The sequence below is a fragment of the Pteropus medius genome, unplaced genomic scaffold (genome assembly GCF_902729225.1).
Source record: "Pteropus medius unplaced genomic scaffold, Ma_sr-lr_union100, whole genome shotgun sequence".
Taxonomy (NCBI): Eukaryota; Metazoa; Chordata; class Mammalia; order Chiroptera; family Pteropodidae; genus Pteropus; species Pteropus medius.
Window position 1 is genome coordinate 3,466,043 of NW_024350926.1, and position 19,343 is coordinate 3,485,385.

General features: G+C 35.9%; 1 protein-coding gene across 1 annotated transcript in view; it reads left to right on the plus strand.

Moving 5' to 3' along the window:
* CUNH8orf34 (chromosome unknown C8orf34 homolog) overlaps window positions 1-19,343 on the plus strand; it is a 273,416-nt gene that overhangs the window by 195,066 nt on the left and 59,007 nt on the right. The window contains 2 exon segments of the mRNA XM_039841814.1: window positions 7,973-8,058; window positions 13,150-13,226. Coding sequence (XP_039697748.1) covers window positions 7,973-8,058; window positions 13,150-13,226 — 163 coding nt within the window.

Here is a 19,343-nt window from a genome sequence, read left to right on the forward strand (position 1 = left end):
AACTTATATGTGATCTTTTCTCATGGCTGCCTCAGATTTCAGGAAGGTTGGAATGTCCCCATGCTTGTCCTTCGTGTGCGTAATAATCTGGGCCAAGGAGTGTGAGTTAGTGGCCCACATCCTAGTTATATCCGCCTGGAAAATCTGGTTTCGTCGTCCCAAGATAGGCTAAAAATCAGCCCTGCTCCATGCCAGATCTTCTTTACCATATTTTGGGGTGACATTTTGCATTTGAGTTGAGGTAAAGCAGAAGAGTCTGAAAATAAAGCATATCAATTCTCTATGGATGCTTTTTTTAGATTTGGTTTTAAAATTCTTAAGCCTCTGCCAGGAGAGTAATTAGCAGCCCAGATAAGAGGCCACCTGTGGCAGCTACATGCCTGCAATCAGGTATGCATGAGAGAACTATAAATTTGATTAGAGAGTTATACTCTGCAGGCCCGTATCTCACTTTCAAGAGATAGGAAGTTAAAAGGAAAATTTCACAGGAAAGAGCATGGTTTTTATCTCGGTGTCACCATCAATCATCATATTTTAGAGGTTAATGTCCAGAGGTTCTCGTGAATAAGAGAGAATTTAGAAAGCAGAATATAAAGAAAGCCCTCTGGGGAGGAGAGTGTTATTCTAATCTGTTCCGCTCTCAGGAGAAAGATGCTTCATCTTGATGTATTGTTACCGACTCTCCCGCGACATAAACAGCAAGAGGCAAGAAACAGCCAGCGTGCCTACCAAACGAATGCTGGAAGGGAGATTTTTAAGTCCATATAGCGCTAAAATAGGAAGGGAAATCTAGGCACTGATGGGAATGTTCTCTTGGCAAAGGAGATACCAGGGGAAGAATATTTGCCGGAGGTGCCGGGTTATAGAGCTGTGTCTAGGGCACAGGATGCTGCTGAGGGGACCTGGCAGTGTCAAAGGGCCAGAGTCAAAGTAAGCAGACCATCTTCCCAAGAGTCAGACTGGAGAGGCCTGGGCTGAGGGAGAAAGCGGAGGTCCAGCCTGTGGTTTGGAAGGGTGAGTGAGAGGAAGGAGGTCCGGGTAATTAATTTTCTGAAGAACTGGGACATGGGTGGAGGGTGGCAGACTTCCGTATGGCTGCAGGGACATTTTTCTAGGGTAGAAAAATGACAAGTGCTTAGTGACTGCCGATAGGCGCCATTTAAATTAGACGGTTATTGGTGGGGCATCGCGTAAATGGGTGTGCTAGGCCCTGAAGGTGTGTGGGGTTCAGACCTGGCCTCTGACCCCGGGAGCTTGCAGAGTCTATGGAGGGATCATGCAGACCCATGCAGGCCCCGCGCCAGATTGCAGGCTCGGCGCTCAACGCGGGCTTCGCCTTCCAGGTCCCCTGTAAATTTTCGATGTTGAGGACAATTTTGGCTTTTTTTAGACTTCAAAATTGAGTAGGTGACAATGAGTTGCTATAATTTTTCTCAGAAAAAGTGATTCTTGAGGCACATACTGGAATCTTAAAATGGAAAATTAACATTTAGAAAGAGACTTAGAAATAACTCGATGACTGTAGTTATGAAAGAGGCTTCATGAATTAAAAGCAGACGGTGGAGGGGAAAGAAGTTAATTTTCTAGACTTTTTGAAAACAGTGTTCAAAATTTCTTTAAACTGAAACTGTTTATTGTGGTTCGTCAACATTTCTTATGATGTAACATTTATTTTCCAGTGAAACAGGTACCATATTCTTCAAAACAGCTGAATTAAAGAGTAGTGTGTGATATTCTGAAATTCTTCATAGAGATTTTGGAACCCAGAAAGGCCAAGCCTCACCCCACAACTCGGTCTGTTCAGCATCTCCACGTGGAGATCCAGCTGCCTCTTGACACCTCCACTAACGTATCTAAAATGCATTTGAAACTTACCATGTCTGCAGTCGAGTTCTACTTACTCCCCACCAAATTTTCTTTTCCCTCAGCCTCCGCATCTCCACAAATGGCAACATGGTAGTTTCAGTTGCTCAAGACAGAAGAATGGCGCTATTGTTTATTCCTCTCACCTCCCCAAGCCCAATTTATCAGTGGTACTGTTGGCTCCAGCTACAGAATTTGTCCAGAATAAGTCCACTTCTTACCACCTTTGCCACTGTCACCCTTGGGCAAGCCATGCTCATCTCTCCAGATTGGTGGCATCGCCCCTTGAAGAATCTCCATGCTTTCATGCTTGCCCTCCTGCCGTCTGCGCTCAGTGCAGCAGGCAGCGTGAACGTTCTTGAAGCAGAAGTCTGATCACATCACTCCTCTGTTCAGAATCCTCCACTGGCTTCCTACTTTCATCAGATTTCCGCATCAGATTTTGAAATGATATTGTAGAATAGCCTACTTGATCCGGCCCAAGCAAGCAAAATTTGAACCATTGCTACAGCTTCCAGTCTCCTTGAATGAACTTTGACCTCTTTTCTCTTGACTGGTTCTGGTTCATCTTCCTTAAGGCTATTTGTAAGACCCAAGGGCTTCAGCCCCTTAACAGATGTCTGCGGACCACACACCTGTGCCTGGTACTGTGACTGGCTCTATGATAGGGTCTGCAGAAGTCTCTGGGGGTAGCATCTTCCACTGGCTTATTCACTGTTAGGACTGGTCAATGGAATGTAATTGCTGACTCACAAACTTGGAGATAGAATTTAATAATATTTATAACAGCATTTCCTCTAACCAGGTCTCACTGATCAGTATCAAATTAAGTCTGATTCATTTATTTTAAACCCAAACATATTTACTATCTTTATTGGCCCCATATGTACCCTGCTTCAAACACCTCACCTTTTATTGGCTACTAGTTCTTCATATGCTTCTGGCAACCATCTTTGTGCAGGTGCAACTCTGGCATCTCATTTATGTTGGTATCTTTTATATATCATTTCCTGCCCTGAGATGACCAATGAGAATCATCTAGTACTAGTGTATGTGTAACTCAAAAGTTCAGGAGTATCAGTACTCAAGGACCACCCTTTACCAGGAGCCTATGGACAAATGCTTTACCCTTTCATCCTTAAAGTAGACACATTTCATAATGATCCTTAGAATTCTTGCGGTATTGAGCAACAGCCACCTGTACAGGGGCTGAGTCAATAACACATGCTTGTTTTGGCATTCACTCCTTCTGTGTTTTCCTCCTGTGCCCCTCACTCCTGCCTCCAGATCATACACCCCCTCACACATAAGCCTCTATCTCACATTCCACATTAAGGTGAAACCGGCTAAGAACTGCTTGCTTCTAAATATATGCAGGATGATTTTTACCTCTTTTCAAGGGACTATAATATAACTATTCTATAGTATTCTGTAGAAAATTTCTCACACATAAGTTGGGTGCTTCCCCCCACCCCCCACCCCTTATCTCCAAGGTGAGCCGATCACTAAAAAATACCTTTGGAATCTCTTTTAGAGTTTACAGTGTATGAAGCTCAATCTAAGCTAGGCTTTAGGAATATAAAAATATGAAAAGTAAAACTCACGCCTTTAAGACACTTGGAGTGTGTTGACAGACACCTAAACAAATGTTAAAATATAGTAAAATGAAGGTTCTGGTAAAGATTTGCATAGGTGCTAAGACTTCTGGAAGAAAAGCTTCTTAAAAGAGGAGAATCTAAAATGAAAAACTAGATTTAAGCCACATAGTAAAAGAAGGGAAAGTAAATTCTGCTAGATAAAATTATATAACGACACAGAATCTTAATAACAAAATATCTGCCAAAAAGTGAAAACAGTTTGGAATTTATGGAGCATAAAACCCATGGTAGAATATCCAAGATGAATTTGCAGAGACAGGTAGGGGTTGTGCAATAGAGAGACTCAGATGACTTGGTAAGGAAACCATAACTCATCTCGCAGGCGATGAAAAGCCAATAAAAATGGTAGTTCTTAAACTCCTTTGAGTCAAGGATTATTTTGAGAATGTGGTTAAAGTTACTGTCTTTCTGTCCAAATAAGAGAACATCAACTAAAAACTTTTCATTCCATTTATTGTGAATTAGTGTCATTCCTACTAAAACCTGTCAATGGTCCTCTAAGAATACTCGCATTAGGATCTCTTGCACTTAAATATTTAAACCATAAGGATAACATGGTTGGATTTGTTTTGAACTTTCTGGTAGCCATGTAGAAAATGGATTTTTTGTGAGTATCAGTGAGGCAACTATATAACAATCCAGGCGAATCAAGATGAGCAGCAAAATCATAGTAGTTGCATAAAGAAAAAGTGATGGCTTCAAGGAAACTCTTTAGGCAGTGTGATTAGCAAGGCTGGGGATGATTAGCCACATGTAGTACAGGGAAGGATGGTGATGAACGTGAGTTTGCTTTTGGACATGTTGCCTTGGAGATGCTTATGGTACATCCAAATAAATTGTCCTGTGAGAATTTGGGTACACCAATTCTGAGCTGAAGACTCAAGATAAAGATTTGGAAGACCTGAACCTACATGTGATAAAAGCCATGAGTGGATGAGCTGATTCAGGGAGATGGTATAGAGTGGGAAAAGAGTATTCACACAAAGTACAGCTGAAGATTAGATGAAAGCGGGGTCTTAAAAGTTTCCATTGTTTTTGGCAATTAGAAGGTTAGGCAGTCTTGATGGAAGCAGTCATCTCAAAATGCTAGAAGCACTAACCAAATTAAAATAGATTGAGGAGTGAATGGAATCAAAGGCATTCAGTTAAGGATATTCAGGGAGTTTGGATCAAAGAAGAATAAGCAAGAAGAAGCAACAGCTAGATATTTTAGATAATTATGGGAGGAATTTTTTTTTTAAGGCTGATTGTGAAGTGAGCTTGTTTACATGCTGTAGAAAATGAACAGTAGAGATGAGCAGAATGACTGGTGGTGGATAAAATAAATTAAGGTTAAAAAGACAGATGAGATGACGGGATTCAAATCACTAGCCTACTGGGTGATCTAAGCCTTATATAAGAGAGAGGTCCTCTCAACCTCCGTGAATTGGAAAGGTGGTGAATACAGGTGGAGATGAAGATAATTCTGTAGGTGACATGTGAGGGGGAGTAGAAGGTCTTTATTCCAGATTGCATAATTTTTCTGGATGACGTAGAGGTGATATTTTTGAAAAGACTTTGAAAGGAATGAAAGAAGGAATGACAGCCAAGAAGCCCAAGTTCAAAGTTGGGGACCATTGATTTGTATTTACCAACCCTAGGGTGTCATGATTCTCTCCAGCATTGTCCAGCTGTGCACGTGCAAGAAAATGATGGATTAACACAGGGTTCGATTGTCGTTGGCAGTAATGACAAGAAGACATGGGTGCATGGGAACTGAGGAGACAGCAAATCCAGCTGAGTAGAGCAGGATGGGACTCAGGAGAGGCCAGATACTGGGAGAAAATAGAGAGAAAATGGACATCTATGTTTAACTGAAGAGAAAGTGTTAAGGGCAGTGCATCTGTGAAAGAGCGTAAAGGAGGTGAGTTTGTTAGAGAACCGAGCATTGGATTTAAAGCTTTCTGACGTGGAGCTGTTCTTAGTTGACTGTCCTTGGGTTAGGCAGGGTGAAGTGGAAGAGAAGATTTCCAGATCTGAGACGGAGGGACTTTGAAGTTAGTGAATAAACACACATGAACATGAAAATTATTCAAGATAATAGTGACACTTAAGTCAAAGAAGAGAAAAATGAGCCTGAGCAAAGCTTTCATAGGCAGAAAGATGACAGGTTAATATTTATAATCCTCGTTATCTGAGGTGGAGGGGTTAGGCAGCCTCCCTTGGGAGGAGGTACTGTGTTCTTAGAGGCAAAAAGAGGTGTAATATTCTTAGAAAAGGCTTTCAATTACAACAGGGTGGAGCAGGACACATTTAGTTAAGGGACTGAGAATATAGAAGAGTCTTGACTATGAAGGAGGAGTTTTAGAAAGCAAAGAAAAAAGGTTTGGAGAATGAGTAAAACTCTTGTTAGGAGAGAAACGATTTAACTTTTATTAAGACTGCATTTCCCGGACTTGCCCACCCAGCCCTTGTTTGCATAGCACCTATTAACCTCTTACAGAAGTAGGGCTGTGTGGATTACAGCTCGGAAGGATTGGCAGGGCACTCACGGGTGGCAGGGCTGTGAAACATTCCTCAGCCAAGCTGGTGCCAAGTCACGGTAAACTCAGCTCTTCAGGTATCTAGAGGGCAGTGTTTGGATAAAGATGAGCCAGCTTTTAAGGCCACCCAATTTGTTGGGTTGTTTTCATGGCCATTTGTCTTTTTAACTCAGCTAAATTGAGAACTCTGAAATCAGGGACAGTTACAATTTCTTTACATCTCTACAACATTTGGCTTATTATTGAGCATATTAATAAACGGTCAATAAATATTTCTTTTTACTGAAGCTTGCAATGAGCAAAAAAAAAATTACAACTTAGTTTTTATTTCTTGTGTTGTTCTGCCTTTGTTGGAGATCTATTTTTTATTTAAGTTTTTGACCTAGTTAAATGCCCAAATGTATTGGAGTTCATTGTCAATTTTTAATAATAATTTTTACTCACACCTTTCAATGTCTCATGTACCTACATACTTTCTATCCTTGAGAATCTTTTTGAACTGGTTCAAAGACAATAAAAGAATATTTGTTATTGCTGATTAGTGAAGTACTTATCCTAATTATTAGAAGTAAACAAGGTAGGAAGAAATAGTTGGGCACATTTGAGATGTATGTAGCTAGGTCATTCATTTAAAAGTAATATTTTTTCAAAGTAAAATTTAAAATATTAATTAAAAGTATACAATCATATATATTTGACCAAAAAGTATTATATTTATCAGGATATTACCCTTGAGAATTCTTTAATCTTATAATACAGTAAATATGGCTTTGGTATAGAAGATAATTGTAAGTATAAATGTATAATATATACAGAAATATGTGGAATTTAATATCGGAATATACATGGAAATATAATTTAAAATATTTATAATTACACAAATGGTAAAGAGAGGTGTGCATAGACGCTTGCATATGCAAAAGTCAAATTCAAATGATTATGTGATTTCACTGGAGTATATAAAAGCAGAGATATAAAAGAGTTCAAAATTTTATTTTGGGGCCCGGTACAGTTATGGACTGTACTTGATTTTTTAAAAAAATATTAATGCTGTGTGTTACGTATGTGTTCACACTCTTCTATGCGGGCACTTGCCATCAGCCAAATGCAAGGAAAAGTAAGGCACTGGCAGAAACTCTGATCTCTGGATTGTGTGACGTAATGTCCTCCAGCATTGGCAGAGCTTATTCTGCTGTTCTTAGGACAGAGTTCCAGCATTTATCGATGAGCTCCACCTCGCTCGATGAAGGAGTTTCACAGTGCAGTATAAACCCAGCCATTCGAATTGGATTTGGCTGGTCTACTTTTCTCACTATAGAGATGTGGATACGGAGGCTCAGAAACATACTGTCAGAAAATATCAGCACAGCCTTCCTCTCTCCAAGGAGACCCAGCTTCCCCCAGCACCCCGGGCAGTCTCGCGCGTTCGGGGTCTTCACTCCTACTGTGAGACTTACCTTGATCCGCAGGCCTTAGAGCTCAGGTTTGGTTAATTTAGAGAACTGGGTTTGATAAACCTCGAGGTGACCGTGGAAGCCCTCCAGTGCACCCAGACCCAGCGGTCCGGCGGTCCGGTGGGCGTGCCGTGTAGACTCTTGCATGCTGTGTAGACTCTTGCTTTTTCTCCTGCTCACTTCCTCATTGTAGTAGTAAAAACATTTGCTTATAAGCCTTTCTCCAGTCGGGCTAGGAAGAAATGCAGCATCTACCTGGACTAACCTTCCCATGTATCCAGGAGAAAAAAAATGAAGATCTTTTCCTTAAAGTTTAGAAAATCAAAAACACTGTATTACAAAGATTTTTGGTATATTTTTATTTCTACTTTGAAGAAGCATGTCTGATTTTAGAGTCCAGAGGTTCATAGTCAGACCTGCAACAGTATGTAGTTCACATTTCTAATTATTTCTAATTATCTTTTTAATTATTTAGGCTTCAAGGAGATAACCTGGCAGAAAGGACAGAAGAGACATCACAAATACTTCATTCTCCAGACGAACTAATCCCACATTCTTTGGGTAAGTTTTAAATCTAACAATATTTATCATAATTTTATTGGCGCTTAAAGATTTAAAAAAGAAAATGAAACTAGACCAAACAGCTTCCTCTGCACACAATCACCATGGCTGCTTGTCATGTGACTGTCCCTCGGGCCGTGTGTAAGGTGAAGGGCAAAGGAGTTTGGGATCTGAGGAGCAGCCTCTTAAGGTCTGTGCCTGTTTAAGGTACAAATGGGTCAAATATATATATGTTGGCTACTCTCCAAAGTTTGCCACTAATTTCAGCTTGTTTTCAGAACTTCATATTGTCTACTCCCATTTGCATATCGTAGACCCCTTCAGTTTTTTCCGGCAGAAGTGTCAATATTATACTCGCTTTTTTTTTCTCCCTCTCTCATCCTTGTATTAAATGATTCTCAAGTCATGTCAATGTCACTTCAGAATTTCCTCTCCAGACCAGCCTCTTCTTCGTTTTCCCTGAAACTTCCTAGTCTGTACTTTCATCCTCTTCCTCTGTCTAGTGTAACAGCCCTGGAAATAGTCCCCGAGTTCTAGCTCACTCCTCTTCAGTTCATTATCTGCCTAAAAATAAAGCCGCTTATTTCATCTCCATTTTTTATGAGACAAAATTAAAATTCCTTAGCTTAGCATATTAAGTTCATTTCAGAACACTTCGAAATATTTGCTGAATAGATAAATAAGCACACGTAACGCCATTACAGTGGCATCCATCACTGCCTCATCATTCAGTGTTCTAGTGGGAAGCAGTCGGACATCCAACTGGGATAATTAAAAGAGAAACTATAGCAAAAGATTTCCTTTCTATCTGGATAGAGGAGGACATCTTAAATAAGATATAAAAATTCATAACTATTAAAGAAAAAAATAAAAAATACTCAACTATGGAAAATTAAGAACTCCTGTTCATCAAAGAATGCCATAAACAAGTGAATACATAAGCCTCAAAATAGGAAAATGTATTTGAAATATACTTATCACTGATCAAATATTAATATTCGGAATATATAAAGAACATCAACAGTTTAATAAAGAAGAGATCGACAAACCAATAGAAAAATAAGCCACGGATCTAAATCGACATTTCACAGAAGAGGAAACTCAACTGACCAGTGAGTATTTGCAAAAAGCTTAACCACTCTAGTAATCAAGGAAAAGAAAATTAGGACCACAGAGAGATGCTGTTTTGCCACCTTTCATTTGCCATTAATTAAGAAATCTGGCAAAACTAAATATTGTCGAAGACAAATAAAATGAAAGTCATACACTACTTGGGTATAAACATTTTGGAAATAACTTTTCATTATCTTAAACTCTTGAGCATTTATATAATTTAAAATCTAGACACTCCACTGGTAAATATTAACAACTGTTTCTTTGCAAAAGGAAGGCCTGTTTTGTAGAGACGATGGTTTCTATGATGTAAACACTCCCACTGTGGTTGATTCCAGGCAACTGATTTGAAACGGCAGTTAGGTCTCTCGGTCAGTCTGGTATGAACAGGTTGTAGCTCACAATCAAATGAATTTTACAAACAAATATTGATTGAACAAAATCAAGTCATAGGATGACATTTTTGTAAAGCTCAAAACCAGCAAATCTAAGTAATACAATCTTTAGGAAAACATACATAAGTGATAAAACTATATTTAACGAAAGGAATTAGAAACTCAAAATGGTTATCCTCAGGGGGGATGGGGATTCTGGAGATGGGATAAGGAAGTTGCTCACAGATATATAAAGATGATTGGAAATGTTTTAATTCTTAAATTCAGTGATAGGTTTGGGGTATTTATCATTGTGCTTTATAATTTAAATATACTATATATTATACATACATTTATTTTACATATACTTTTTTATATGTCAATATTACCTAATTAACACTTTAAAATAAAGTGCTTTGGGAGCATCAACCAATGCCAGTGTAGCATAATGCAAAAAATGATAATAGTTTGCAAGTATTCAAATTTCTCGTAATCCCGATGACATGAAACACTCTCATGATAGACCTTTAACAGCGACAGCACAAGTTGGGCAGTGTGTCACCAGCAAAATGGGTGGCCCAGGCTGGCCATTTGTTGACACAAGACAGATATTATTGAACTATTAGCCCATTATTTAAAAAAAATTCCATCAGAACCAGCCCAATTCACCAATCTACAAATCTGTATCTTGCAGCAATCACATCTATAGAATAACTGAGAATTATAGGGATTTCAATTTTTTGGAAAATTAAACAATTTATCAGTAATATATTGATTACATTTACTTGCATCCACTGATGGGGGGCAAGGGGAGGGAGGGCGGGAATGTATTCATTGTGTTTAAGCTCCTTTCTTAAATTGTTTATATTGTACATTCTTCGCATTCAATTATTAGTAGACTTAATTAGCAAATTCCAAAATATGAGTTTCTGATTCAGTATTTTCCATTTAAGTTAGTCACATCACTAGATCCAATAATTCAGTATTATTGGAATTATTCAAAAGTGATAATATGACTTTTATGTCAGCTGTGTGACCACATTGAGCTTAGCTCAATAAACATAAATATTTCTATACATAGGTGTAATTTTGTGCATTAAAAAGCCTATTGTGACACAAACAGCAAAAATAAAAATAATGACAGGAAAAAGGTGAATAAAGCTAAACATTGTAATAAACTCTACAAATTTCTAGGTTTCCATGAGCATGCCCAATTAACAATAAGAAGCAAAGTTCTAGTTCAAGTACTGCCAGAGACTTAGATTTTGACAAAATTACTTTATCTCTCTACGTTTCAGTTTCTTCTTCTCTAAAATGAAGAGACAAGGTAAACTCTAATATTTGACCAATTCAGAGAGTCATTTTCCCTCTATGTGATTTAAAATAAGAAACTCAGAGAATGTATTGCCTGTATTTTGAAAATTGTATATACTTATGAAAGAAATTGTTCACAGTTGACAGGGCAAAATACTTTACACATATGCCCTCAATTATTGTTAATAATCAGTGTACTAAAATACTTTTAAAAAATGGAACTCCAAGCATGAAACATGAAGGTTTTATTTTCATGATATCTATTTTCCTTACTAGCATGTTGGACTGATTTTCTGTCACCAGATTTGAACTATTTAGCAGAGTCCTTTCAACTTAACAACTTTCAATATGGTTAGATATGTACATTCAAAAATATTCTGGCAGGATTTTACAGTTGTTCTTCTGTACTATACTGAATGGAATTGATCATATTTTAGACCTCACTAGATAAGGTACCAATAATCAGGAAGAATTCAACAAAAACAAAAACAGAACAAAATGTAAAAGAGAGAGAGTCTTAATAATTATTTTGCTCAACTTGTTTTGAAAGCATCTAGTAGAGTGCCTGGCGTATAATATTTGTTGAATAAATGAATATACAGATATACAAATAAGTGAGTGAACGAATTGATTAATATATACATGCATAAAAACTCAAACAGAACAACAATGCCTCTTTAAAACCACGGACTTCTCACTAAGAAGAACTCAAAAACTCAGTTTTAGTATTTCTAACCTTAAAAAATCAGCAAACCCACTAGAAAGTTGGTTTTCTTCTCCTAATAAGTTGCTTTGTAATGTAGAATAGAACATTTTAATATTGTTTACTTATTAAGTCAGTATTCTACTGAAGAATTTCAACACAAATAAAACAGGAAAAATACTAAGTGAATACTAAAATTATCTAAGTATTTGCTCACAGTTTAGTAGACTATAATTCAGTCTTGGAAGACTTAAATTATGGCAATTATACATCCTAATTTAAAGAGTCTATCGTCACTCTTACAATTGGGTTTTAGTAACTAAGGGTTCAAATACTTTTTGTAAGTAGATTAATATTTTGACACAGTATAATTCTCATTAAATTTTGCTTCTTTTTACTGTCTATGTTCTGTTTGGAAGGGTGGTAGGTTAAATTTTTAAATTTATTTACAACTTGAGAATATATGTGGTTCTCCCAAGTCAGTTTTATGGTGGAAAGAATTCCATGTTCTAAAATGAAATCTACGTCTACATCTAGATAAACTATGTGCCCTGGGATTTAGTAGCTTTTCTTCTTGCATGTAGAATTCTGAATTATCAGAGATAGGGGGAGCTCCATGATTCAGAAACTATGCTCATGGATTTATGCTGAGCTTTCCATTGTCTCCTGGTCTTGGGTGGCCATTAAGGGCTTGAAGGATTTAATGTTCTCATTTTTATTTCAGAGCTCACATCTTATGCAACAGGAAAATCTGTCTTTATATTTATGTGAATCTGAAGGAAAACTTTTAGGGGTTCATATGGCTCTTTTAAAAATTAATAAATATAAGAAATCAATTTTAAGTCTTCAGTGGTTTAAAATGCCTTCCTTCCTTCTAACTGAATTTTTATTCGAATAGAAGGTATTAAGACTCAAATTATTTCTAGATGCTCTACATATCTACTCTTACCGTAGGATTTTTATAGCCCGTATAAACTTTGTTGTTATAATTAATTTAACTCAGCAGACATATGGAAAGGGTTGCCATCATTTTACTCCCGTATTTGAAAGCCACTCATTCATTCCTCCATCTATTCAAGCTAAGTAATCGCAACTTCTTTCCATTAAAATATTTTAACAATATGCACCCTTCTCCAAAATTTTCAGAATTTGCCATCCCATTTAAAAAGAGAGAATACAAAACGATACTTAAATTGTGTGGTAAAGAAAGTAAGAAAGAAGACAGTTTAGAGATAAAACAAATAAATATAAAATTACAAACCAGAAAAAGAACATTAATTATAAGTTCCAACAATTAGCTGGATGATATGCTAAAAAGAAAAAAAATTAGCTCTATCCAAGAGAGCAGCAGTTCTTGCATATTCCAAACTTTGCCACGTCCTTCTAAACTAGAAATTCTTAACATTTTTCATTGGTTGTCTTTAAGCTGAATTAATAACATTGTACACACTTATTTAACTCACAAACACTATGCTTTTTCAACAACCAGTTCAGTCACTTTACTATCCTTCTCATAATAGGCTTGCGTATCACAGAGCCAATAAGCAATATGTGACTATAATTTATTCATTCTTTTTGTGAAAATAGATTCTTTACCTGGGACCGAAGAAGCACTAATGGAGGAGGGTAGAGAGTTCGAGAAAGCACCTAAATTAACAGGACCTGTAAGTATATTCATTTACTTCTTTTTTTAATCTCTAAAACTAATTGACTTCGCTAATAGGAAAATCCAAGAGAAAAGAATAGGAAACAATATTCTTTAAATTAAAGAGTATTTTAAATATGCATCCAGCTTTTCCTGCATAGTCATGCAGAGTGCCTGTGTTGGTAAGTGGCCAGCTTGATTACAGGTCTACAGCAAGACTGTACTAAACTTGTTCAGCTATTACGGAAGAAGATTTGAATGGGCTGGAGAAAGCTAAATTCTGATATTATTACCTGTTTGCTGTTGCACATGAACATTCTATAAGATTGTGAGTTGCTATTTTAAACTTCAGTAAATTTAATTAAACATATATTGATAGAAAAATGAAACTTCACATATCCTGAAAGTTTATGTATAACATAAGCATGCTATTATTCATTGTGAAATCTTTGTGATATTTTTGTTAAACTGTATCTCATCAATGGAGTTTATTGGGAGAAAACCCAGTAGGTCTAAGATTTCTAATGCAATATAATTTTGAAAGAAATACAGAAAAAACTGAAATCTACATATAAATTCTAAGTGTAAAGTTTATAAAAGCTTCTGAGTTGTTGTAAAAATGGCCATGCAATCTTGCATTATCCTAAACTTAATGTTTAGACTGGGTTTATACACTACAGTATTCTCTATATTGGTTCCCTTAGGGCTGCCATGACAAAGCAGCCCAGACTGGGTGGCTCAAACAGTGGAAATATCTCATAGTTTTGGAGGCAGAGTCTGAAATTCAAGTGTCGACAGGGTTGGTTTCTTCTGAGGTCTCTTGGCTGTCTTTTCCCTGTGTCTTCACATCGTCATCCTTCTGCCCATGTCTGTGTCCTAATCTCTTCTTTTAAGAACACCAGTCACATTGGATTAGAAACCATCCTAATGAGCTCATTTAGCTTAATTACCCTGTCTCCAAGTACTCTGAAGAGCTGGAGGTCCGGATGTCAACATATGAATTTTGGGGAGTCATAATTCAGCCCATAACACTCTCCGGTTGAGGGCACCACATTTTCCAAAGGATTTCATAATAGAATTAATTAATTAAAAATTACTGATGAAGTTAATGTATCTGTTTATTAAATTAATAAATCTTTATAAATCAATGTATCACTTTTTCATTGAAGCTTCCCTGACCTTGTTTAAAACTTCAAATATCTTTATTTTTTCGTATAGTGCTTATCACCTTCCACTATACTATGTAATTTACCGATGTTATTTATGTTCTGTCTCCTTCCGTGTGCTATAAGGTCTATGAAGACAAGAATTATTGTGCATTTTTTTTTTCACTTTCGTATTCCTGTACACAGCAGACACACAGCTAAAGAGCAATGAGGTTGGGAGTTGAGCACTAGTCAGTTTCCCTTGGTATTCCTAGAGCTTTCCTGTTTCTTTTGGAAGATGTTTGTTAAACATCTTTTAAAAATATTTCTCACAACTAGTACCCATTGGTCTCAGTTCTAGTCTTCTGGTAATAGCCTGAGCCCAAAACGTCCTCTTAACTGATCTCCAGATGTTGCCAGCACTTAGCATGTCCCATCTGAGACTATGTTTTCCAGCCAAACTCAATCTGTTCTTCCAGCCAGTTCTTCTTACATTGTGTAGTTTACAAAGATTTCGGCACCTTTGATGCTTTCCCTGAACATATTCTTGTTTGCCAAGTTCCCTGTCAAGTGTGGGTTATGCCACAACCAAACCCAGGGTTCCAAATAATGTTCTTACATCAGAGTGTAATGGGGTATGCACTTGATGCAAATATTATCTTTGGAATGTGACCCTGCGTGGTATTAACTTTTTTTTTAAAGGAATTTTCTGACATTTATAAATGACTATGTCTCCATAATCTCATGATGATAAAAAATATGTCATTATTTAGGCTGTAATAATCTGTCATTTATCGCTTTTTACAAAGATTTGTTTTATCATCTGTGAATTCCACCAAAATCCATATATCTCTTATATCTGAAAGGATACATTTAGATTCTTTTTCTAATAACTTGCCAAAATCGAGATGTATTCTGTTCATAGTATTGGGCTTACTTAATAATATCTAACAACCCAAAGAGGGTAAAAAATGAAATTTGCTGTTTTGGTCAAACTTTTCCTGAGTGATTACAAACTGGCTCTTAAAGATTTTTGCTATCTCTTCACAGTGCTCACGATCGTGCTTTCCTAGCGCAAACATTTGTTCTAAGTCAATTTCACTTGTTTTCGTTTCTCACTCATTAGATATTGAGTTTTTGAAAATTCTAAAATTCTATTTAATGTTAAATTAACATTTAATTTTCTTTTGGAGACGTGGAATATGAACAATACTTGGATAAATTAATATCAGGATCTCAAACGTAATTTCTAGATGGTAGATGCTTTTATTATGAAGAAAATGTGGATTTAAAAAAAGTATGTCAGATTGATGATATTTTAGATACAAATTTCTTAAAACATACTTCTGTATTTCTTTGAATTATATTTTTGGTTACTCAAGAAGGAAATTGTGGTTTTATCTAGATATGAATGGGGAATTGGAAGAACACAGAACTTTTTCTCTTTATTACTGTAAGAAATGCAAAATAGTTCAAAGCAAATTTTGAGTCATATCCTGCAAAAATATAAACATGCCACAAATGTTGAAAACCATTTAGAATTAACTTCAACACATGCTGTCTCTATTTGCTAACTTTCCATGTTGGATAGTGGATGTTAATTAGTGGGTAACAGACTCTTGGAAATTTTTTCTGCAGTGGCTTCACCTGTGTTTAAACTATTTCATGAATATTTTGTGCATATTTGAGTGAAGTAAAGGCAACATTTAGATTTAGGTTTTTGTCCTCATCCTGAAAGCAACTCATTCTTTTGGAATTTCCCTCTCCCCTTTCCTCTTCCTGTGTTCTGGAATGTCTCTTAGCATATCCAGAGTTTGGGAAGATTAAGGCTGGATTCGTTAGATAAAACTGTTGATTAAAAATGAACCAACAAAAGGGAAATCTTAGGGAAAAAATACCAAGCAGCAGATATCGATTATATCCTTTTATTCATAAATGTAGTACATAATTTATTTTTAGATCATGATCTATAAAGACTTAATAGCAATGATTTTTTTTGAAAAACAAATTATCATCTAGAAATATATATATATAAATTTCCCACAAAAGGTCCTATTCTCACACTTTCTCATCTTCTTCTTGTTCTTCAACACTCCTGGCATAAAGGACATTATTATACTTTATTAAAACGTCACCTAGATGTCCAGAGAATGCTCCATCTATGTATTCTTCTGTGTTAATATCAATGCTTTTTAAATTCCACAATTCTTATGACAGTCTTCATCTTAAAAATTCTCTTATATTAAACAAACATATGATCATAATGGGAAGATGAAAAGATAATTAAGAAAAACATTCGACATTCAACATCTTACTTACATTTTCTTTTTCCTGTGTAAATCTCTCATTTCTTTTATTCATTGGTCGGCGCTGACCAGCTCAGCATAAGCTGACTCCCATGAGACTTTATGTAACTGGTCATCATTTCCTAGTTAAAGTAGAAGAAAAATTAAAAGAAGGACTCCTGTAAAGAAAGGTTCTTAAAATGCCCTGGAGTTATATTTTTAATATGTTTTCCTTCTGAAGAGTTTTATCTGTTTGAGGAGACACATACAATTAACTAGAATGATAGGAATAATAATAATGATATCACATTTATATAGCGCTTTTTAATCATTAAACATTTTCACATATTCTATATCAATTGTCCCTGAATTTTTGCAGTTTCTATGACTTAACTCTTAGGCTTGGCAACCTTTTTGTGAAATAAGTGGTACTCTAAGTTTTACTTGAGCGTACTGAGCTTCCAGAAGATCTGGTGATTTGTCCTACGTTCCATCAACAAGGCAGAACTAAAACTCATATTTCCCAGTGCCCAAACTCTCTTTCACAGAACTTCTCAGGGTCCATTAATTAAATTATTAAGATACTTTAAAATAGCACATGTAACATAGAAAGTATAAAAAGGAGGCCATTATTAGTAAGCCTCTATCAAAGACAGGGTTATTCGTTAGATTAAGTAGCTAGTGAAAAACTAGAAGTTTGAAGAATTTAGATCTGATTTTCTGAAGTTGGCATTTCCCACACATACCACATTTTCCCAAGATTCTATGAATATCAAGAATAAATTTGGGATAGATGTAAATATAATACTCATTTGCTAACAACTATAATTGGAAGACATGAAGATAAACACTGATGGGTATGCTTTCAGTAACACATATGAGTGAATGGCACAAATTCAAAAAAGAGTTTTGACAGGAAGAACATTGATCCTAAACGAATTTCTCTTCACTGAAAAGGATTAGATGAATTGTTTTCTGGTAATTTTTAAAATTTTTCTTTTGCCAATGAAGTACATAGGTCAGCCAAGAGTTCTACCTGTATTTCTTTACCCTGTCTCATTGTCAGTTAGTGCAGTGGAATCTTGTGACAAATCCCAAGTGCTCCTGGGAATTGTGTTCAAAGAGGAACTCTGCTACACGCGATGAGCACTGATTGCTGAAACTTAAGGAAAATCCCGTAATTTGCTGAAATCCAATGACTTTTCACATGATGCAGGTCTCACAGTGTCTTTTATTTCTGTATTCTAGATACCTGCGTACTACTTTCAAGCCAGATAGTGTGAGTCCCCTTGGAGAGTCATACCTTTATTTCATTTCTTCTTTCCAAGATCTTTACCTCTTCTAAGCCATGCTGTAAAAGACCTGTATATTCAACAGATGTAAAATTACAAAGTTATTACTTAGATTTGACAACAAGCATAAAAAAGAATTGTACCCATAGCTTTCTAGTATAAAATACAGGTATACATTTTTAGTGGACGTTTAGACTATTTCTTTAACTATAAATGTTGATAATCCTACTTTCTACCATGTTTCTTACTAATATTTTCCTCCCTACACACAGCTCTCCCCTCCTGAAAATTTTAACTGTTTCACTATCCTTACTTGACATTTTAAATATTTCTAATAAAACATCTTCCAAATTCTTTTTCATACCCAAGTATAACTTTATGGTAAACAAATTGTTTCCCTTTTTTTAGAGGTTTATATTTCTGTGTAAGTTGATTTAAATACCTGGTTAATGGAAGCAACCTTGAATAATAGATTAATGAGCAAGTTGCAATTTTTCTTGCATTCTATAACTAGTATGGAACATGGGCACACAACTAACATTTGCGGAATTAAGACTAAATGTATTTAACTTGTACTCTTGCAAAGTGAAAAAGAAAATAAATTAATGTTCATTATTATCTCATTAAATAGAAGTAATAAATTATGTTGGATTTTGTCTCTTGGAAGGCAGCGAGCATTGAGAAATTGCTGGTAGCTAATTGTAGCGGTGAATTGTCCGCTAAAGAACAGCGATTAGTATGCAGTTTGCTCAATCCTAAAGATGTTACCATTTCTCTTTCCTTTTAGTCTATGGAATTTTATTTGGCTTTTATCATTCACAGATATAGGATGCCAATAAAACTACTTAAAATTAAGTACTGTGAGTAAGCAAGTTATCTAACCAAATTTTAGAATCTAGTGGAATTTTTTCTTTTGACATTTTAGGTCTGTTGATTTCTAACACATGAAGGATGGAAATATTTGCCTAAATCTATGCAAATATTATTTTTTAAAACTTCTATGAATTTTTAAATTGTAACTTCTAAATGTCACATTTGCATCAGAAAAAAATGGCTTAAGATGATTAAGTATGACATAAATGTTAAATCATCGATGGTAGCTTTTGTAATTAATCAGTCTCTTTACATAATTCACTGTTTCTCCAGTAGCAAACTTGTGACTTTATTCCTTGGGAGCAGTTAAATTCTTTATTTTATTTTTAAGATACTTGGAAGGAAGGATGGCCTAATATGCACTGATGTGGAGAAGTAGAGTGGGTTTCTAAGTGAAGAACACCCAAGAAGATATATGATGGCCCAACTCATGAGGCATCCATTAATTCTCCTAAATATGATGGGCAAAAGAGAATATCTATTTTGATATTTTCAGTATTTTGAAGTTATTGCTAATTATTATAGCGACTGTCAGCTACTG